Genomic DNA, 23,417 nt, shown 5'->3' with positions numbered 1-23,417 from the left:
ATCCTTTTTCCTGCTTCTCCGAAAGCTTGTACATGGACTTTTTCACTTGAAATGTGATCAGTAGTTACAGGGACAAAAGAATTCATGTCCCTATAACTATGCAAAGGCAGTTATTTGCTCAGCGAGCTTTAGAATTAGGTCACCTTGACTTGACCCAAAACTCATGGCACTTATTCCCCCAGAAGCCAATGACCATACCATGAAATGTGGGGGTGATTCATGGAGAAATGAAGTCTGAAAAATGTTTGACATCACGTTCAGTTTTTAAGAATATACATTAGAGGACTTTGGTTCTGAAAACAGGATGCATCAGAATGAAGACCACAGCTCCTGACAAAGCCATTCCCGTGGGGGCGCACCTCCTATGAAAAGCTTTCTGGCCAGCCCCCATTACGTGGACTCGGTCTCCTATGCTGACCTCTGCACAGGCCACGGCGGATTTCTCAGGGGTCGTGGCCTTTCCTTCTGTCTAGCTTCTGCCCCACGGGACTCTTGTAGGTCTTTTTTTTTTTTTTTTTTTTTTTAATGTTTATTTATTTTTGAGGGAGAGAGAGACAGACAAAGCACGAGCAGGGGAGGGGCAGAGAGAGAGGAGAGGCACAGAATCTGAAGCAGGCTCCAGGCTCCGAGCAGTCAGCACAGAGCCCTGACACGGGGTTTGAACTCATGAACCGCGAGATCATCACCTGAGCCGAAGTCGGACACTTAACTGACTGAGCCCCCGGGTGCCCCAGCTGTAGTTCTGATCACACAGCTCAGACTTTCAAAGGATCACGTTATTTTATTTCTATTTGAGAAAACTTTTGGGATAAAACATAAAGAAGTTAGTTATAGTTGTATAGGCTCATACTCACCCCCTTCTGTTTGACTCAATGTATTGCTTGATCTTTTCTAGGGCCCTTATTTTTTTTATTTTTTTTTTGTCAGCTCCCCCCTAACGGTACCCCCAATCCTTGGGGTAGTTGATTAGGCCTGCTGAAACAAAGTACCACAAAATAACAGAAATTCATCTTCTCGTGGTTCTGGAAGCTTAGAAGTCTGAATCAGTGGTTGGCTGGGCCATGCTCCCTCTGAAGCCTTATAGGGGCAGAATTCTTTGCCTCTTTCCAGGTTCTGATGGCCTCAGGAGTTCCTTGACTTGTGGCTGCATAACTACAGTCTCTGCCTCCGTCTTCACATGGCATCTTCTCCCTGTGTGTGTGTCTGTGCCTTCACCTGGTGTCCTCCTTCCTGTGTCTCCTCTTACCAGTTCACCAGTCCTGAGGTGACAGGGTGGCCCAGTCAGTTGAGCGTCCAACTTCAGCCCAGGTCATGATCTCATGGTTCGTGGGTTCGAGCCCCACATTGGCAGAACCTGTTTGGGATTCTCTGTCTCCTTATCTCTCTGCCCCTCCCCTCCTCTCAAAAATAAACATTAAAAAAAAAGAGAGAGAGAGACCAGTCCTGTTGGATTAAGGACCTGCCCTACTTCATCTTATTATAAATAATTCCATCTGCAGCAGCCTTAAATCCAAATCAGATTACATGGTGAGGAACCCAGGTTAGGACTTAAGCACATATCTGGATCGTGGGGCAGTAGGGTGGGCTGGGACACACACACACACACACACACACACACACACACACACTTCAACCCATAGTACCATCTTTCAGTTTTAGACCAACAATCATTTATTAAACACCGACAGTGTATAAAACATCATGCTAGTAGGTTCCATTGAGTAGCTCCTGTCCTTTGGGGAGCCACGATCTTGTGGGGGAAAAGCTAGACATTCCAGTGGCAGCCATCAGCAAGGCACAGGGTTTTCTGGAGGCAAAATGGGACAGGCCATCATTCAGCCCAGAGGGCAGGCTGACACCAGACCTGCCCACTGAGCTGGATGAGCTCTGAGTGAGGCTGATGGCAGAAATTCAGACCAGAGGGCAGAATGCGTGGCACTGGGCCATCCAGGCAGACAAGCAGGTGCAAGGAGCAAAGGTGAAAAGAAGAGCCTTGGTCTCTGGACCGGGGCCCGGAGCTTGGTGTACAGGTAGGAGCAGGACATGGCCTTGATGGGGGACTTGATCATGAGATACGGGAGTGATAAAGTCGCCAGCTTTAGCAAGTAGAAATACAGAATGTCCTGTTGAATTTGACTTTTCAGATTAATCGCATATAGTTTTTAGTACTTCTCAAGTATTGCATGGAATATACTTCTACTGAAAGATTGCTCATCTTCTGTTTTTTTTCTGGCAACCCTATGGGGGGGGACAGCACTGGGGCAGAGCTCATGTCAGAGACTTAAGGACAAAAGTCAGGTTATAAGGACAGGGGCACATTGGTGGGCCAGAAGAAAAGGAGGAGACGGAACTGTATAACTCGGCAGCTTGTCCTAAAGTTAACCTGCCACCTTAACCCGAAGGCCAATCCAGTGGCCTGTCAGAACAACTTAAGTACTTCCTGCCTCAGGTAGGTTTGGCTCAGGAAGTGAAATGGATTAAAGGGGGCGGGGCTTGGGAAGATTAGAGGAGAGCAGATGAGTGTAGGACTGTCAATATTTCAAGGAATATGTGTGCTAAGGGTTGTGGTTGAAGCACAGAGCGTTGTAGAAAGGCGAGAGAAATTTTGCCTGGAAGAAATAGGGAAGATTTCCTGGAGAAGGCGGGATTTGAGCTGGACCTTGGGAATAGTAGAAGTCCTACCTGCAGACACCCGCTGTGTCTTCGTCAGTTCAGGCTGCATAACAAAAAACACCATGCACAGGGTGGCTTCAACAACAGACATTTATTTCTCACAGCTCTGGAGGCTGGGAAAGTCCAAGATCGAGGTAGCAGCTGATTCAGTTCCTGGAGAACAAGCCCTCCTCCTACTATGGCTTCATAGAACTGGGAAAAACAGAAAGCCAGCTCTGATCTCTTCTTATGAGGGCACTTATCCCATTGTGAGGGCCCCACCCTCATGGCCTCATCTAAACCTCATCACCTCTCCAAGGCCCTACCTCCAAATGCCATCACATTGGAGGTGAAGGTTTCAAATATAAATATGGGATGGTGAGGTGTGGGGACAGGGTGGGGGGGGGGGCAGTCCGGAGCATGCACACTCCAGGCCCAGTGGGTAAGTGACATTGCTGGATCCTGGAAGCTTGGAGGCCAGGTCATGGTGGCTTTGAATGTCATGTGAGGTCTGTATTTAACTCTCTACAGGAGGCCACATTGTTCCTGGCTAGTTCACTTTGATTTTCCATCCTAAACATAGCACAGGTTTTCTGTCTGCCTTCCCAGTGACTGGGGGTCTGGGTTTCTCCCTCTGGCTGCAGTGGTCATTCTGAAGTTGCCTCCCTCCCCTTGCCTCACACTCAGCCAAGTTCTCACGCTCTCTGCCCCGACAGTTCGGGAGGAAGAGCCCACTCTTCTCCCTGACTCCAGGCTCTGCTCCCTGGATTTATGACAGATGCTTTCAATTGTCTTCATCCTTTTTTCCTGTTTTAAATGCTTTTCCGTTGGCCTTTTTGTCCCCCAATCCTTTCATCCTAAATACCTCTTCTTGATGTCGTTTCAAGCCCATATTTCCTGCCTGTGCCCAAAGTTTTGCCCGGAGCAAAACTTCTCCAATGCCTGACTCTCCGCTGGGATCACCACACCCTGCCCTCCCTACCCTCCGGGGAGACACAGGGGCTCCTAATACCCTAGACCGCTCTCTGTTCTCATAGGATTAGCCCAGAGCAATGTTCATCTATTCCTAGGATCCCCTAGGTCCTCTGACTGTCCAGCCTATTACTGAGACCTCATGCTGCCCTCATTTGTGACAAAACCCAGACAAGAGAACTTTCTATTTAGGGTCATGTAAGGCTTCAACATTATCACAGTGATCAAAACATCAAAGCTTTTTCATCACTGTGTATGACTGAGTCGTTAGGATTACGTGGAAATGCCATGTGCCCAGGAAGTGGAAAAAATATCTTTAGCTTGGTTATAGGAAAAAGTCTTAATTACACAGTAAACAAAGACTAACACGATGACAATTTTCCAGAGGACGGACTATCTATCTAGCCCGTTCTTCAAAACCTGCCGGTTCTTCTGTAGTTTGTAAAGTCACAAAGGAAGGTGCCCGAAGAGACTGGCTGCCTTCCAAAGTCACTGATTTTGTTTCTCTTGAGCTAAAAAAAGGCGACACTGGACTACGAACACAGCTCAGCTGCATCAGTTCAGCCTTGGTCGTGATAAAGGGGAAAAAGTTTTTTCTCATTTGTACGAATTTGAAAACTGAAGCTTACAGTAATTTGATAGTGGTGACCCAGATACACAGTTACTATATATATTTGGGGGCCATGACCATCCCACTCCACCAAAATATCTTTTTTTTATTATTATTATTTATTTAAAGATTTTAGTTTTTTAAAGTAGGCTCCACACCCAAGTGCAGAACCTGAACTCACAACCCCGAGATCAGGAGCTGCCTGCTCTACCGACTGAGCCAGCCAGGCTCCCCTCTGCCAAAATCTCTTTCAATAAGAATTTTCAGAAGAAGCAATGACAGATGGGAAGCCCCTTTGTACTAGTGAGAATGGCTTCTGTTGCCCAAGATGCAGAGGTGGTGAGCTGTCCCGTGTTCCTCCACATTGTCGTTATTTAGTTGAAAAAGGTGGACAGGGTAAATTATAACAGACCAGGGAGAAGGAGATGACTCTTGAATGAGTAGCTCAAATGGTGTTGAGCCACAATGAGAGATGGGGTTGTTTGGGGTTGGTTCAGACCAGCCAGGGTAGAGAGTGGAGCCTGCTCACCGTTGAGAACGTATCATGAGTCACCCGAGGTGAACTCGGGCCATCTTCCCAGGAGTGGCAAGGGAGGCTGAGGTATTTTTCTGAAAGCAACTAACGGCTCTGGATAGGAACTTTCCTTGAAATCTTAGCCTCAGTAGATCCCCGATAATTGAAAGTGCTGATGGGTGCTTGTGTGTGCAGACCGATGATCTCCATGCCCATCAGGCTTTTCTTGAGCTCCCCATCCCCACCTTCCACTGAGTCCCAGCCAAGGGTCGTAGAAATCACTGAATTACATAACTAGGAAGTAGGTGCCAGTACAGAGAAAATACACTCAACGCCTGAACGCTAGGATTAGTCGTATTCAGACGGACATGAGAGTACAATCTGGCCATCTCAACTAAGCTAAGAGAATGATGGTCCTTAAGTGTTCCTTCTCTGGAGTCATGGAGACAAGGGTAGGGATGGGGGTTAGATAGTTAGGAAATAACTTTTATCTCCACATCGCAATTAACCCTGAATATCCAGGGCAGAAGGTAATCGGGGTGATCAAAAAGAAACAGTCTTCCAGTTGGGGGCGCAGATGAGCAAGGCAGCACTTAGCCACAGGCCGGAGGAGGACCCTCCCAGAGAAAGAAAAGAAAAAAGTCAAGGGAGACATAGGTCATGACGCAGGTCATAGACCATAAATAGTTGAGAGTCAGAATAGCTAAGTTCAGAAATCTTCAGGGGTCAAGAGATTTTAGGTGGAAAGAGTCTAAAACCACTTACACCTATCATTAAATTGTGCACAGCCAGTTAGGTTGGGCACTGGGTTATGCAAAGCTACAAAGCTTAAATTGTTGCAGGACTTGTCAGAGGCTTCACTTTTCTGCCATACATTGTGAATCTTCACGTGGGAGCTGCAGCACTTTCCACACTTATTTTCTCCTTGGGATCTTGGGTTTTGTAAGGACAGCCTTCTAAACCTTAGGGGAGCTCCAGAAACTTCTCTCAGGGTTAGAGCCATTATGCACCCACAAAGTAGGTCAGTGGATCAATTCTATTTCAGTAAATGTTGTTTTCTCTAAAATTTCAGCGAGTGGGGCGCCTGGGTGGCTCAGTCGGTTAAGCGTCCGACTTCAGCTCAGGTCACGATCTCACGGTCCGTGAGGTCGAGCCCCGCGTCGGGCTCTGGGCTGATGATGGCCCGGAGCCTGGAGACTGCTTCCGATTCTGTGTCTCCCTCTCTCTCTGACCCTCCCCCGTTCATGCTCTGTCTCTGTCTCAAAAATAAATAAACGTTAAAAAAAAAAAAAATTAAAAAAAAATAAATAAAATTTCAGTGACTTAATACATTGCATAGTGATTATTGTTCCTCAAATACCAGTGGTTTGAAAGACTCCCAACAGTAATGACCTGTGAATTTCTTTCCAAATGGTGCCGTGTGACCCCACAGCAAAGGCAGCCCTGCACGGAGATGACAGTGACTTGTTTCCATTTCGAAAATGAACTGGTCATATAGGGTAGGGGGTAGCGGGGGGACCTTATTCACAGACCTAGTCAGTTGGTGCCTGGTGACTCAGGATCCTTGGAAAAGCAGTGTTCTTTGTCTGGTGGATCCCCTTTCCCATTTCCTCTGGCTGTTCCCAAGCTGTTCCTTGTACTTCAAAGAAAATTAATTCAGCCATCTTGGGGGAGAGGGCAGGCGATAAAATGGGCTTCTCTACCATAACGTTAACATTTTGAAATTGTTTGCATTTTTTAAAACACCGCTCAGAATGACTTTATACGGGTCAGTCATCAGAGAGAAAATACATGTTTCATAGAATCTTCCTTCTCTTTTGTTTTCTGTTTTCCACTTGTGGCACTGAAAAGTGGATTTCTCTTCTCTGGTTTATTAGTACCTATGGAATTGTGTTCGGTGTATGTTGGGGAGGGAAGAATAGTACAACTGCACAGATTTTGTGGGGCAGATTTCGTTGTGTAAAAATACAATAAATTGCCGGGGCGCCTGGGTGGCGCAGTCGGTTAAGCGTCCGACTTCAGCCAGGTCACGATCTCGCGGTCCGTGAGTTCGAGCCCCGCGTCGGGCTCTGGGCTGATGGCTCAGAGCCTGGAGCCTGTTTCCGATTCTGTGTCTCCCTCTCTCTCTGCCCCTCCCCCGTTCATGCTCTGCCTCTCTCTGTCCCCAAAATAAATAAACGTTGAAAAAAAATTTTTTTTAATAAAAAAATTAAAAAAATACAATAAATTGCCTAAATTTGGTGATTAAAATTAAGTGAGTGCAAAATTGCCCCCGTGTTTTTGACCCTCTAACCACTAAGATAATCTCAACTATGTGATATCTAACATCTTTTCAGTTCAGAATCTCAACATTGATCTTCTTTTTAAGAGTGAGTGCGATTTGTTGTTGTTGTTGTTTTAATATATTTTTAAATAAGGAATGTGCCTGATTTGGCTCAGAGGGGTGGTTCTTACAGTTTTTAATTGAGAAGGCTTGTCATAAAGTTTGCTATGCAGCCTGTGTATTTGGGGAGTTCCTCTGAGTCTTTCCCATCTCTATTATTTACGTGTAATTCTTTTTCATTGGATGTGTTCTGCCTGTCTCTTTAAATCCCTGTCCTGCCTTCATTGTGTGTAGCTATCAGTATTCACAGGCACCTTCTGCTTATTTCTCCGTGACAGGTCCAGCTTTAGACTGTATGAGCCTGAATTTAGTTTCCCTGCTCGATTTTCGTAGAGGCGCCAGGAGCAAACCATGCCCCATTGAGAAAACATATTTTCATTCATGTCTTCGCTGCCTCTCCCTCCTGGCCTTGCGTCTCCTGCAAGATGCTGTTACTCAGCTTGTCAGAGGACGGAAGAGGCTCCTGCGATGAATGAACTAATGAATGAACAGAGAGCCTCAGTGTAGGGTGCAAGCTGCTGAGTAGCCTCGCAGAGGCTGGGGGCTAGAATACAGACAGATGTTTTCCTTCCACGCGGTCCCGTCCTCTCGTCCTCCCCCACTTCTCTTTCAGGCCCCACTGTTCTTCTTGGCCACCCTTTTCTTCCTGTGCAGCATATATTAGGGAAGTCACTCGGACTCATCGTCATCATTAGCCTTTACATGCAATCCCTTTCTCCTTCTCTTTGCTTTAAAAGTCTTCTTCTTGGGGCGCCTGGGTGGCTCAGTGGGTTAAGCGTCCAACCTCGGCCCAGGTCATGATCTCGCGGTTCTTGAGTTCGAGCCCCGCATCGGGCTCTGTGCTGACAGCTCGGAGCCTGGAGCCTGCTTCTGATTCTGTGTCTCCCTCTCTCTCTCTGCCCGTGCCCCGCTCGTGCTCTGTTGCTCTCAATGTAAGAATAAACATTAAAAAAAAATAATTTAAAATTCTTCTCTTCTTCTTCTTCCTCCTCCTCCTCCTCCTCCTCCTCCTCCTCCTCCTCCTCCACCTGGGTTCCTCTTCTCAGTTTTCTGGAACTGTCATTGCAGTTTATTTTCCCAGTCACCCCGTTGCATTGCCACCCACCCTATCTAGGTGTAAAGTCATACATGGCCCTCGGAACCCAAGAACCCAGTGGAAGCCTGGATAGCCCCCCTTCCTTCCTGTGCTCCTTTGCCTGCATGATGACTGCAATTCTGAGTAGATGGGAGGGACAGCTGGACATACACCTTCTTGAAACTGGTGTGTGTGTATGTGAAGGATCTCTGCCTAATAGAGGAGTTTATATATGTGACTGTGTGTGTATGTGTGTGTAAAACACTTTACAATTATGGGGCAAAATTTCAAACTGGAAGAGTAAAATTTCCTCATGAAGAGTAAAGGAAGGGGCGCCTGGATGGCTCAGTCGGTTGAGCATCCAACTCTTGATTTTGGCTCTGCTCATGCTCCCAGGGTCAAGGGATCAAGCCCCACGTCGGGCTACGTGCTGATCCTGGAATCTGCTTGGGATTCTCTCTCTCTCTTTCTCTCTGCCCCTCTCCTGCTCACGTGCAACCATGTGCGCTCGCTCTCTCTCACTCTCTAAAATTAATGAATTAATTAATAATTTAAAAAAAACAAAGAAAAGTATTTAAAAATGGAGTAAAGGAAGTTGAGAGTTACTTTAAGATCTAGATATCTATCAGCTGCCTTTATGTACAGATTGACCACCCATAGTCTCCTAGTTTACAAACAACACAGACTGCAGCCCCAGAGTCCAAAAAGACAGTAAATCCTAAATTCTAGACTTGATCTCATGAGCCCTGTGGCACATTCTCATGTAGGTCTCCTGCTGGTGAAACTTGAAAACATTTGCAGATTCATTTTTATTAATGATCCTATCTCAGGCTGAAATACCCTGTACGGCCTTGGAGTACATCTAATATGATAATATAGAATACAGTACCAGAGAATCAATGTCTTCAGGGGAATTCCATTAGAGTGAAGGTCAAGTCTATATTGAGTTTAATGTTCACGGATAGCAGGGGGACCCGTGTGCACGGAGACAGAACAAGATGGCCGGAGAGGAATGCATTGAGTTCCGGATAAAAGCTAAAAGGAAATGATCTTTTGAAAGCCTATAAACACTTCATCTACCCCACGCCAGCTTCTCAAGTCTTCCATTTAACAGTCTTGTCTTTGAGCCTCCTTGGAAGGTTTGTCCTCAGACGTGGAAGGATTCCGGCTGGTAACCGGCAATAAAACACTGCTATTGAGCTCAATCGTTGGTTCTCAAACTTTGCTTGTGTTGGTTCTGGAGGTTCCATGGACATGCCTCACCAGCCACCATGTCCCTACATAATGCTTTATTTGTAGAAAGAACCCTGGTGCCATTTAAAAAGCCGTGTGAACTCCAGGACTGTATCATCCCTGAGATCCTTCCTCATCCGTGAACAAGTATGATGGATGAGATGGGAACCACTTGAAGTAGCCATTTCCCAAACTTCCTTCACTTACACCTCCTCCATCTACTCAACCATGCTCTTTATAATATGCTCCCCTTTAGGTTAAAGTGGACTAAAATGAAGAGAATTTCTGGAATACCTTGCGATTTCCATTAGATCCCATATAGTTCCTTTGGGATCTCATTGACATATTTATTTACTTTTTTACTGCTTTGAATTTTTCTTTCCTACTGAAAAAGTAGATGTTTATTGTCAAATGCAAGCATTATAAAAATGTGTATCAGGGGGCGCCTGGGTGCTCCCTGGCTCAGTCGGTTGAGGATCTGACTTCGGCTCATGTCATGATCTCGCCATTTGAGTGAGTTCGAGCCCCACCTCAGGCTCTGTGCTGACAGCTCAGAGCCTGGAGCCTGCTTTGGATTCTGGGTCTCCCTCTCTCTTGCCCACCCCCCACTTACACTCTGTCTCTCTCTCTCTCTCTCTCTTTCAAAAATAAATATTAAAAAAATTAAAACATAAAAATATAAAAATGTATATGAAGGCAGATAAAAGGGGCTCGTGATTTCTGCTGATCTCCTCCATGAGAATATTTTGGTGTCTGTTTCTCCATGTTTTCTGTGCATATACTAACATGCTTTTTTTTTTTTTTAGCATGTTTTTGTTTTCTTTTTACAAAAATGGATCATCCTGTCTTAACACTTTACATTTTAATGGCTTTAGAGTTCACCGTAACGTACTTAACCAACCCTCTGTTGGTGGTCTTTGGATTGTTTCCATGTCTTTTCTAAAAGTAGATGTTTATCGTAAAATACAACAGCAATGCGATAAATGAATTTTTTTTTCTTCGTAATATTTTTTACACTTGAGAATTTCTGCCCTTCCTTGAGTCCTGAGCAGGGTTTTGAAAGTACTTCACAGCGGGAATCAACTTAAGCCATCATATTTAAAATCAATTTTTGAAAATGATTGTATTTGAAAGGTACTAGGATATTTTGGCATTTGAAGGGATATCACTGTGAATTTCTTCGATGAATAATTACTTCCCCAGTTTATCTTTCTTTTATTTTTAACGTTTATTTATTTATTTATTTTGAGAGGGGGGCGGGGAGGAGCAGAGAGAGAGAGGAAGAGAGAGAATCCAAAGCAGGCTCTGTGCTGACAGCACAGAGCCCAATGCAGGGCTCAATCCCACAAACTGTGAGATTGTGCCCTGCGCTGAAATCCAGAGTCGGACACTTGACCGACTGAGCCACCCGGGCGCCCTTCAATTTACCTTTTGAGTAAACAGTTGTTTTCTTCTTCGGGCTTGTTTGAAGTAGGACACATCTATCATTTGGCAGATGTACACACACACACACACACACACACACACACACACACATTTTCTTTGTTCTCAGGGGCCACAGGACAAACTGAAAAGCAAAGCCTCTGCCTTAGTCACCATCACCCCTGACCGAGTGCTCAACTCCACTCGAAGCACTCGTGTGCTTTCCCAGTGCTCAAGAGGCAGCAGAATGTAGGGTCACAAGCACGAACTTCCTTGCCTGACAGCTTGAGCTGAATCTCAGCTCCATCAAGTAAATGTTCCATGATTTGGGGCATATGACTTAACCTTTCCGTGCTTTGGTTTCTTATCTCTAAAATGGGGGTAATGATAGTACATCCCTCATCGAGTCGTACGAGGGTGAAGAGTTAATAACAGAATTATTATAGATCAAATACTTGGAATAATGCCATATTATGGTCATCGTTACCTCATATTTTGGTCACCATTACCTCAGTGTTGGGTCATGTCTGTCTCAGCGTGGGCATAAAGCATGCTGACTGTGGTTACCCTGCATCATCATTTTGACCCAAAGATATACCAAAACTTCCCAAGGTGAAGAAACACCTGGGCAGTAAGTAATAAATGTTGGAAAGGATGTAGACAACCTGGAACCCTCATATCGGGAATGTAAAATGGTGTAGTCGATTTGGAAAACCACCTGACAGTTCCTCAAAAGGTTAAATGGAGGGGCGCCTGGGTGGCTCAGTCGGTTAGGCGTCCGACTTCGGCTCAGGTCACGATCTCGCGATCCGTGGGTTCAAGCCCCGCATCGGGCTCTGTGCTGACTGCTCAGAGCCTGGAGCCTGTTTCGGATTCTGTGTCTCCCTCTCTCTCTGCCCCTCCCCCGTTCATGCTGTGTCTCTCTCTGTCTCAAAAATAAATAAACGTTAAAAAATATATATTTAAAAAAAAAAGGTTAAACGGAGGGGTGGCTGGGTGGCTCAGTTAGTTGAGCATATGACTTTGGCTGAGGTCATGATCTCACAGTTCCTGGGTTCGAGCCCCACCCTGAGCTCCGCACTTACAATGCAGAGTCTGCTTGGGATTCTCTCTCTCTCTTTCTCTCTCTCTCTCTCTCCCCCCCCCCCATCTCTCTCCCATCTCTCTGCCCCTCCCCCACGGCACGAGTTCTCTCTCTCTCTTACTCTCTCAAAAATAAATAAAGATTAAAATTTTTTTTTTTTAATTTTTTTTTCAACGTTTATTTATTTTTGGGACAGAGAGAGACAGAGCATGAATGGGGGAGGGGCAGAGAGAGAGGGAGACACAGAATCGGAAACAGGCTCCAGGCTCTGAGCCATCGGCCCAGAGCCTGACGCGGGGCTCGAACTCACGGACCGCGAGATCGTGACCTGGCTGAAGTCGGACGCTCAACCGACTGCGCCACCCAGGCGCCCCAAAGATTAAAATTTTTTAAAAAGAACTATACTGTGAGAGAGAATATGATTTTCACTTTCCTTTGTAAAGTGATGTAGGGTGGGATTACTACCCTTTAGCTCATGGTTTTCATGGGTGCTGTGGGCGTCTATAGCATGACAGGAATGGCGATCCTCTACCTGCATGGTGCTCATTCTTCCAGAAGTTTCGTCACCGCACGCTTCCGAAGGGCAGCCCCCCGGAGAGCCTCAGACTTGACTCCCCTGCCTGGGTCTCTGCAGCCACCATTTGCTCTCTCTGTGCACGTGTGGGGACTGCAGAAAGGGTTTTCAGCACCACCCAGAAGCTAGCTACGAAATTCCCATGGGCTTGCCCCTTTCTCTTTAAGACTTGCTTACATTTAGTTTTCTTCTCGTAAGTGTTTCTGATTGCCATAGCAACCCTAATCAATCACTGGACTAAAAATAGCCCTTTCATTTTTCCAAAGCGTGTCTGTAGTGAATTGAAAATTCAGCCCTGCCGTGCATTTTGCATAGGCTGCTTTCGTTTCCCGACACTGAACCTGGGAGTTGCTTGGTCTGGAAAATTATTCTTGCAGAAGCCGAGGGAGGTACTCTGCTTGTTTTTCCTGGCATTCTTTTTCCCCAACTGCAGATTCTCTCGTCACTTCCAAAAGATACAAGCACATGCGTTCAAATGTTCGACAAAGAACCATCACCTTCGTGCACATTCAGCTTTAGGTGCTAGAGATTTCACAGGTACCCGGCGATCTCCTTGGCTGCCGTTGCGTTAGGAAGGCAAATGAAAGATGTGTAGATACTGGGTACAAAGGAAGCTTGGTCACAGCGGGAGCAGATGACAGCAGCCCTACTGAGACTCTTCTGGCTCCGGAGGATCTAAGCTAGCAAATCAAAGTGGAGATGACGGCAGAACTCTGCCTCGTTTCTCTGATTTCTCCGTGACACTGCTACTATTTTTACGGGGTTAGGGGCAAAACAGACCCTGGGTGTAAGAAAGTGAATATTTGTTACAGTTCTCCTGGCCAAGCTGTTTTTCTAGTCAAGAAGAGAAAGGGAGAAAGAGAGTTTTCGTGAGAAAGAAGATTCCAGATCTTGAAAGGGCCCAGGAGAGGAAGGAGAGCAGGGAGGGGCTGAAATGACTCATGGTGTGTCCCCCAGGCTCCAAGGGGATTAGGGCATTTTATTGCCTGTCTCCCTGCCTCATCTTACTACCCTAGAGTCACTGCCCCAATCTTCTGCCTGTAAGCAGGGTCATCTCGTGGGGCCCCCGGGGCTCCCAAATGCTGTTTTGTGATGCTATTTTTCAACTCGCCTGAACCTCAGTTTTTGTAATAAGGCTGAGTGAACGCGCAGGCGTAGAGGCTTTACATCTAGGAAGGAAGAGAGTCCACGGGGATCCCGGTAGTGTTCTTGTTTCCCTGCCTGAAGCTGGCAGGGGGTCGAGGGAAGCAGAGGAGAGGTCAGGGGATCGAGCCCCTGCTCAGAGGCAGGAGCTCCCAGGCTTTCAGGAAAAGGAGGACACTGTGGGCGCGGACGATAGGACGCGTCCTCAACAACAGAGCGGGTCCGGCGGCAGAGCGAGGCGGAAAAAGCCCAAACCCGCTCTGTGGCATGGCCCCCGCCCACGTCGTGGGAAGGACCAATCAAGTGTGCTTTTCTTGCACCGCACCCACAAGCCCACAGCCTCCCAGTGTGTCCATGCACCTATGCCGCGGAGGATCTCCCCACCCGGTTTATTTTCTCCCCGCGGAGCCTGTGGGATCTCGTGAGGACCGGTACGGTGGGACGGGCCAGCACCTGAGGACCTGTCCTGCCAGACACTGCATGGCCCTTTGTTAGATCATTCAGTCTTCACCCCACGGTGCTGAGGTTGGTATCGTCTCCGTTTTATGGGTGAGAAAACGAAGGCTCAAAGGGACTAAGGAATTTACTCCGAATCGCACGGTAACTTGTGAAAAAAGAAGCCAGGGCTCGAACTAACGTGCATCTCACTCGAAAATCTGTATTCCTTCTACTGTATTCTTGCTTCCTGTGGGGTCGTTGTGTCCTGCTCTCTCTGTGGTCGTTGACAAAGCAGTTGACCTCACAGCCGGAGCTACTAAGTTCCAAGAGTACAGAGTCCCCATTTCCTGGGACCTGTTCACACTTCAACTTGAGTGATCTTTTACTCAGATGAAAGCCGGATGGGTGATTTGAAAGGGAAGCAGTGGTTGGATCCTTGAGGTTGGGTGTTGTGTTGGCTTTTCTATCTTCACATAACCAATTTCCCACAAACGTAGCAACTTTAAACAACACGCATTTACGGCCTCAGAGTGTCTCCCTGGCGCAGGTTGGCAGGGTCCTGGCTCAGAGCCTCACTCGGCTGGGCTCCAATCTCATCTGAGGCTCAGGGTCCTCTTCCAAGCTCACTAGTTTTTTGGCAAGTATCGGTTCTTTGCTGTTGTAGGACTGAAGTCCACTTTTCTCGTTGGCTGGTCTCCCGAGGTGTCTCTCTCTCTCTCTCTCTCTCTCTCTCTCTCTCTCGGCTCCTGGAGGGTTCCCTCGGGCTCTGGCCACATGGGCCTCTCCCCTCATGGCCGCTCACTTCTTCAAGAGCAGCCAGAATCTCTGCTTCTTCAAAAAAGAAGTCTTATGTAAGGTGCACCAACTCATCACCTTGGTAATCCGATCAGAGGGGCTCCTACCCTATGGTGCTCACAGGTGTTGCCCACACTTGAGGGGAAGGAACTGTGCCAGGTGTGTTTATCAAGGGCTGGGAATCTTGGGGGCCATCTGAGCATTCTATCTGGCAGGAGGGTTTTAGTCTTTCCTTCAGGTTGTCCTTCATGTTGGGTCATGGGCCAGATGGGGGTTAAGTGTTCAGTGTTCCCAAGTGACTGTGCCCTAGAGAGCATAGGAGTCCTCCGAATCCCTTGACGCCTTCCAGGTTCAGCCAATGGGGGACGCTCCTGACGTCTCCCTTCCTGCAGCATGCTCCAGTTGGTTGTGTCTGGGTTCCCTTTTTTTTTTTCCTGCTCCCACACTCCCGATCATTCCTTCAGTGTTATGGAGTCCCCCTCCCCGATGGAAATGTGTCAGAATCTTTAGGGGATGTGACGTGTTTGGAGAAAGTCTAGGTTTGGAAGGTGGGGTACTCCACTTCGAGAAGTGTGAGAGTGACCAGGTGAGATGGCGTATTCCTAGCTGGAGCAAAGCCCTCCGTCACAGGAGCTTTGATGCCCGAATGACGGGGTGACTGTGACTTACGCCATTCCTCGTGACAGCAGGGAGTGAGGAGGGGGTCTTCTTGATGGAACAGTGTTGCAGACTTATCTTCTGGCTGGTGAGGCGGACACCTGGCAGCTAATGGTGATGATGGACAAGGAGATAAGTGCTTTGACACAGGTACAAACAGAACGCTACCCGCGCACATGGGGTCAACATTCTGACATGGGATTTGAGATGGGCTGTGTAGGAGACTTCAGGCTGAGGGAACTGTAGGCAGGAAAAAACAAAAACAAAAACAAAAACATGGCAGCCAGAAGTGTTCCAGGGAGTGGCGAGCACTCTTCTGTGGTGGACTATGGGAGGAATACAGGACAGAGATATAAGGAAAATTAGGATCGGATATAGAAGATTCTAGGTCTTGCCTTTAAGGGGGGAAGCTGAGCCAGCAGGATTTGGGGGTTCACTGGCCATGATGGGTGAGTATAATAGATCGAATGGTGTCCCCTCAAAATTCGTGTCCACTGGAACCTCAGAACGTGACCTTTTTGGAAACAGGTTCTTGGCAGATATAATTAGTTTAAGGACCTCAAGGTGCAAGATGAAATCACACTAGATTTAAGATGGCCTGAATCTAGTAACTGGTGTCTTATAAGAAAAGGAGAGGACTCCCAGAGAGAAGAGGGTGATATGAAGACACCGGTAGAGACTGGAGGGAGGCAACCACAAACCAGGGAGCCCCTGGGGCCACCAGAAGCTGGAAGCGGCAGGGAAGGGTTCTCGCTGGAGCCTTCCGAGGGAGGGCAGCATTGCCAACACCTTGATTTCAGACTTCTGGGCTCCAGAACTGAGCAGGTAAACTGCTCCCGTTATACTACCCTGCCTGTACCAGTTTGCTGCGGCAGCCCCAGGAATCTCGTACAGTGCAGGGAACATTCTAATTCAGTATGGACCTTTCAGTTTGGACCCTTGCTGGGGATGGCCGGCAGGGAGCTGCCTACGTGAGAAAAGCAGGTGGGGTTAGACGTCAGCCTGGGAGGCAGCCGGATAACATGGTCTAGGAAAAGTTAGGGGCAGATGAGATTCCCCAGGGGAGAGGGTTTGGTGCAAGAAAATAGGGCAGAGGACAAAATCCTAGGGGACCCCTCCATTGAAGGGGTGGGGGAGGGAACGGAAGGCAGAGAAGGAACCGCTTTCCAGAAAGGTGGAATTCTTGACTCCTACCGAACAGGATAGAGAGTTCCTCAGGGTGTGGGCGACAGGGAAGCGATGTTTGTTTGAAAATTCTTTGACTCTAGGGGCGCCTGGGTGGCGCAGTCGGTTAAGCGTCCGACTTCAGCCAGGTCACGATCTCGCGGTCCGTGAGTTCGAGCCCCGCGTCAGGCTCTGGGCTGATGGCTCAGAGCCGGGAGCCTGTTTCCGATTCTGTGTCTCCCTCTCTCTCTGCCCCTCCCCCGTTCATGCTCTGTCTTTCTCTGTCCCAAAAATAAATAAACGTTGAAAAAAAATTAAAAAAAAAAAAAAATTCTTTGACTCTCGGTTGTTTCCATACCCTGTTGCTCTGGGTGAGAAGAGGTGAGAGGCGAAAAAACAGCAGAGCATGGGCTACTTTTTTAATAGAGTTTGATGGGGAGACAAAGGGAAATGCAATTGATTGTGGATGAAGGAAGGAACATCACCAAGGGTATTTTGATACTAGTTTTTTAGGAAGATGACACCTTTCATGATATTTTTAGGCTGCGGGAAGGAAGCAGGGAGAAGATGCAAGTAATCGACGGAACAAGTTTCCAGGGAAGAGACTTAAAATTTTTTGCTGTGCACCTGCGATGTGCCAGGCACTGTGCTGGGGGTTACTGGAATGATCTCAGCGATCTTCTCAACACTCCTACAGAGTAGAGAAGGGTGGTCTCCCTTCTGTTGCGAGGAAACTGAGGCCGGGAATGCCAAAATAATTCGCTCAAATCCATACATCTCAGATTTGAGCCTGGGTCTGCTGCCCTCACTGCTTCAGTCCTTGTCGTTACATTATTTTCCACTGGAATACAGAAAGCAACATCTCTGTCTGATTCGCAAGGAATAAGAAACAGCATATAGAAATAAGCAGATTAGCAGCGGAGGAGAGGGAAGTTGTTGGTGTCTCTATCACATGGCCTCGTTAAACTATGAATCAAATTTACTAGTTGCGAGGGGGGAAGAGGGAAGCCCGCAGACTTCTCTAGACCTGGGTGGTCTAGAGAAGGGGAGGGATTTATGACAACCTCCGTAGTGAGACACAACAGGAAGCCGGCCAGGGAGAAAGAAGAACCTTGCTTAATCACCGAGGCTCTACTAGGATTTGTGGGCTGGGTCTTTAGGGAAGTTAACCTGTGTACGGCAAGCAGAACTCGATCTCGAGATAGACTTCTAGCCGGAAAGTTTTTAGTGATCTTTCTGGAAATGCCCCAGGCCAGAGATCCTCCACCTTCAGAGGCTGAGACACCAGCCTCTGGGGCTCTGAGAACCAGCCATCAGATAGCCCATGGAGATTATCAGTCCCGAACCCCGGTGCTATAGGGGAAGACCTTGACCAGCCCAGAGTTGACCTGTCCGATCCGGGTTTTCCCCGCTGCCTCGCCGGAGCCAGGTGTGCTCCCTGCCTCTGGCAAGATTGTCATTCTGATATGAAAATAACCTAAGCCCTTGACTCAAAAATAACCGCATCTGCTAATTTGCATAAGAGTTTTGCATTTCATATTTGGGTTGAATACCCAGATTCATTTGTTTGACCTTAGTTAAGTGGTTTAGAGTTTCAACCGATAAAAACTCCTTGTGGGGTTCCACTCTGATGCACCCGGACCCAGCTCCCCACCCAGGACGGCTCTGTTCTCTCGCCATCTGGCTCTGTGCACGCATTAAGTTGATTCTCAGATGAATTATGGGTTAAAAAGGACCGATCAGTTTGCCGGAAGGCTTGACATTTTTAAAAGGGTCTTGGCAGGTGCATCTCTCCAGGTTCACATGTCAAGAGCTCTGCCATGGGTTTCTGAGCCGCTCCGATTCCTCCAGGGCCTCGATTCATGAGGAGCAGCCCCTCCTTGGAAGCCCCAGGGACAGAGGGTGTGAGGGCAGCAACTGTGGAGTGAGAGATTTGAGAGGAGACAGCAAAGAAGGTGTTAATGAATAATCTCAGAGCCTCGTTCTCCATAAAGGCAATTACTGGGATTGATTGTTTCTGTGTTTCCTTAGTCACGGTTCAGTTTGCTTGTTTCACTTGGATTGAGACAGATGAACGCCGAATGCACACAGTCACGTGATGTCAGAATTATCAATGGCACGTCCAAGGCCTCTGCCTTCCTGTACACACGCCACCGGGGTTCTCAGCTAGGCTGAAAGGGGATCCTGGACTTGGGGGGATGAAGCACGTGGGGTGAGGGATTGGGGACTAATGGATTTTAGATAATGCACTGTTTTCTCCCCATGCACGGGGTAATGAGGTGGTTTTCCAGTGCAAGCCCACATCTGCATCCCCTGGATGGCTTGTGAAACACAGATGCCCGGGCACCTTCCCTGGAGTTTCTGATTCAGTGGGTACGGGGTTGGGCCCAAGAATTGGCATTTCTGACAGGTACTGCTACAGGTGTGGAGACCCCACTTTGAGAACCAGCTTGGGGGCAGGGGTGATGAAAAGCAAGGACACTGGGACCAGGCCACTAGCCTTGCTATCTTGATGCTACTGTTGACGAGCTGTGTGATCATGGGCCGTTTACTTAACCTCTCTTTGCCTCCATTCCGTCGTCTCTAAAGCAGGGCTGATAACAGTAGTATCTACTTCATGGCATAGTTAGGAGGAATAAATGAACGAGCACTTGGACATACTTAGACTGGTGCCTGATATAGAGAATATGTGCTCTGTGCACGTGGGGCAAATAAATGAAAGCCAGACTCAGGATTGTGAGCCTGTCGGCAGACGTCTCATTTCTCCGACACCTGCAGCTCCCGGTGGAGTTGCCGGGTCATTTTACCTATTAGGCCTTCAGTCCCATCTCTGGTGGCCGAGGAAGTCACTGGCCAGCTCAGTGGCAGCAGGAGGGAGGTTACATCAACATCCATCAAAAGCCTCTTCTCAAGCCACCTTAACCCTTGAAGTCCACTTAATGCACACAATGTGGTTCAGTGAGACGGGGATGGCAGGGCAGAGTGTTTGGGGGTTTTTCCCCCTCGTGCTGGCAAAAAGGGGGGCTGCCTTTTACAGCAAGCTTACCGCAGCCAATTGCTGTCATTTGCTGAATGCCTCCTCTGCGCCCGGCACTTACATGACTTACACACGTGATGACTTAACCCTCAAAAAGTCACTCCTGGGTAGTAGTTATTATCCCCATATTAATACTGCCGCGGCTCAGAAAAATTAAATGACTTGTCCAAACTCACATAGCTATCCAGTCATAAATTCGAAACGAAAAGCCAGGTGTGTCTGACTTCGGTAATCTGTTCTCTTAAAGCTCTCCCATACTAACTACCTCCCTTGCTCTATGGGAATACTTACGTGAAGGTGAAGGCTGGGTCCCCAGCAGTGACAGCTTCTCGCCGCAGAGGTCAGCACCCCGGGACCGGACCTGCCTCTGTTTCAGGGGTTCGCTTTTCTAAAGCCTGTGGTAGGACTGACAGAATGTATTCTTTCTGGAAATGGACAACGTGCCTTCCATTGCTTGGTCACTCTCTCCGGCCTGGCTTCTGGATGCGATTGTGTTCATGTTGCCAAGGGCGGCTTTTTCTGTCCGAATTTGGATGTTGACCTAGTATCTTAACATTGCTGATCGAGAATGGTGCTCCCGACGTGATGGTCAGGAGAGCATCCGGCGGCTGTACTGAGGGTGTAAAGAGAGGAAGAATGGTATGCTAATGAAACTTTCCTTTTTTTTCCCGTAGTGTTCCTTTCTGCCAAAATTCTCCATTCATATAGAAACCAAGTATGAAGACAACAAAGGAAGCAACGACCGCGTGAGTAGAGCCCCCATGGTTTGGGGTTTTTTTTTGATAATTTATTGTCAAGTTAGCTAACATACTGTGTATACAGTGTGCTCTTGGTTTTGGGGGTAGATTCCCATGATTCTTCGCTTACATACAACACCCAGGGCTCATCCCAACAGGTGACCCCCTCAATGCCCATCACCCATTTTCCCTGCCCCCCCACCCCCTACCCCCATTAACCCTCAGTTTGTTCTCTGTTTAAACGTCTCTTGTGGTTTGCCCCCTCTCTGTTTGTAACTTATTTTTCCTTCCCTTCCCCTATGTCTTAAGTTTCTCAAATTCCACATGAGTGAAAACATGGTATCTGTCTTTCTCTGACTGACTTATTTCACTTAGCATAATACCCTCCAGTTCCATCCACATTGTTGCAAATGGCAGGATTTCATTCTTTTTGATTGCCGAGTAATACTCCATTGTATATATATATACACCACATCTTCTTTATCCATCAGTGGACATTTGTAGAACCCCCATTTTGTACTGTGCCCTCATCCGCTGGACTCTCAGAGTCGCGGCACTTTTCACAGCCCCTTGGGTGGCCAGAGGAGGCCAGCAGGAGGATCTGTACCTAGGACCCCAGACAAGTTCTGGCATTTGCTTTCTGGGGCCATTTCCCTGGGATTTCTCCCTGGAATTACTTTGCAGTCCCGCCTTTCTTCCCATCTTTATGTACTTTCCATGGGCCTCCGTGCGGAAATCTCTGTGGCCTGGAGTGGTTGTCACTGGCATTTGAGGGGGACGGTGGGGACCTCGAACTCCAGGATTCGGTTTCTGGTCATTGGTTTGAGCATACATTTTCTCAGTGACTGTTCACATTTACCTAGAAAAATGAATACAAGCAAATACATGTGTGCATGCTGTATATTTTTTCGGGACTATGCTTATATTCACATATATACACACATATCCCACATTAAAATCAGTTTGCCCCTCCTGCAAAATACTTACCTTGTGGGACATTCTGACTCTTACTAGATCTCAGCCATGAAGTTGATTAGTATTGCTGAGAATCCATCTTCTGACCTAGCATTTACACCAGCCTCTTTCTGTTGGGGCAATATAATTTTGAATTGCCTTCTCTTGGGGAGTGGATGTTTTGACCTGTCGAGAGCCTCACCCTGAGATTGGGCTGTGGGTTCCATCAGGATCCACTCGGGGAAGAGCCTGGATCGAGAAGCTACACGTCTTCTTCTACGTCATTTGCGTGTTTTGCATTTGTGGAGAATGATGAAGACTGAGACCGGGTCATAACGGTCAAGAGAGAGTTTCCTGACTAGGTGATCCCTGTGGTGCCTTGACACAGCCAAGGGAATGCAAAACAGGATGCAGGAAGTTGTGGAGGTAACGAAGTGCCACGAGGCAAGATCTAAGGACTCCTAAGCATCAGCAACTTGAAATCTTTTATTGATGTGAAAACAGTCACTGAAAAGAACTAAGAAACCCTTTAGAAAGAACAGCTTTGGCCAGGCCTACTCTATGGCTCTTTACATTGATATCTTCTAGAAATATCTTCTAGAAAGTTCCTGCCTGTGGCAGTAACAAATTCTTCTAGAAGGTGTAGGTGTATTTGTGGGGAACACAGCTTGCCCTTTCAAGGTGGAATCTGCCTGGACAGAGCGTGAGTGGTTCCCAAGGGGCGTCACTCAAGAACTACCTTTCACACCAGCTTGGTGTGGGAGGAAACTCATTTATTCACTCAGTCTTCAGCAAGGGCATATCAAGCACCTTCTATTTACATGTCACTGTATGAATTGTATGCATGGTATTAAAAAAATGCAGGCTCGATTCTCAAACGTCAGGTACTCCTAGTTTAGCTGGGGGAAAAACCAACAGAGTAAATAATTTAAAATATAAGCACAATAATGGGCTTCCCTTCCTTCAGTGTAGAGAGCCACCACTGCTAACCCCTGAGAGTGGAAAGAGCTGACAGAGCAGCATTCCGTAATGAGCCTTGTACAGTTGTCCCCCCCATCGCTGGAGAGGAAAAATTCATTCCAAGACCCCCAGGGGATGCCTGAAACCACAGATAATACCGAACTGTATATATACTGGGTTTTTTCTTATATATATGTACCCATTATAAAGTTTAATTTCTAAATTAGGCACAAGTAAGAAATCAACAACCGCAGTCATAAAATAGAACAATATAACAATATTCTTTAGCTTTTACTAAAGCTAATAATAACTTTAATTATATGAATATGATCTCTCTCTCTCTCTCTCAAAATATCTGATCGTTCTCAGCCTTTTTGTGATGACGTGAGGTGATAAAATGCGTACGTGATGAGATGAAGCGAGTTGAATGATGTAGGCAGTGACGTAACCATTAGGCCGCTATTGACCTTTTGGTGACAGGCCCGATGGAGGTTCATCTGCTTCCAGACCACGGGTGACCGTGGGTAACCGAAACCGCGGAACGCGACATGCGGACAAGGGGATATTACTATATTTGCAGGGACTGACTTGGCTTGTACCAGGTCACTTCAGCTTCCTGAACTAAGTTAAGAAACCTGGGGTATATCGGGGGTCAGCAAACTACCTTTTTTGTCAATAAAGTTTTATTGGAACACAACCACACGCTCACTCATTTGTGTATCATCTAAGCTGCTTTTGTGCTACAACAGCAGAGTTTTATAATTGCAACAGAGCTCGTGTGGCCCATAAAACCTCAACTATTTACTACTTGAAAAGTGTTTGCTCACCCCTGGTTGTAGGGACTCACATCAGAACAGCATCCAGCAGATCTCAGAATTTGACCACTTGATAGATCTCACCATCTGTCCCAGCCAAATGCCCTCTCCAGAATTCCTGGAACTTTCCACAGGAGAGAGGAATGCCACTGGCTGGGGTACCTTCCCCCCATAAGTTCAAGATCTCCAATGGTTAGC

At 47.3% G+C, this 23,417-nt stretch overlaps 1 protein-coding gene across 4 annotated transcripts in view; it reads left to right on the top strand.

Annotated features, from left to right (window-relative positions):
- PITPNC1 (phosphatidylinositol transfer protein cytoplasmic 1) overlaps positions 1-23,417 on the top strand; it is a 275,454-nt gene that overhangs the window by 161,345 nt on the left and 90,692 nt on the right. For all 4 annotated transcript variants that reach the window (XM_047831722.1, XM_047831721.1, XM_047831720.1 and 1 more), the window contains one exon: positions 20,428-20,499. In XM_047831722.1, the coding sequence (XP_047687678.1) occupies positions 20,428-20,499 (72 nt within the window). The remainder of the gene's footprint in view (positions 1-20,427; positions 20,500-23,417) is intronic.

Source organism: Prionailurus viverrinus, chromosome E1 (genome assembly GCF_022837055.1).
Source record: "Prionailurus viverrinus isolate Anna chromosome E1, UM_Priviv_1.0, whole genome shotgun sequence".
NCBI classification, from domain to species: domain Eukaryota; kingdom Metazoa; phylum Chordata; class Mammalia; order Carnivora; family Felidae; genus Prionailurus; species Prionailurus viverrinus.
This window is presented reverse-complemented; position numbering and strand designations above follow the sequence as displayed.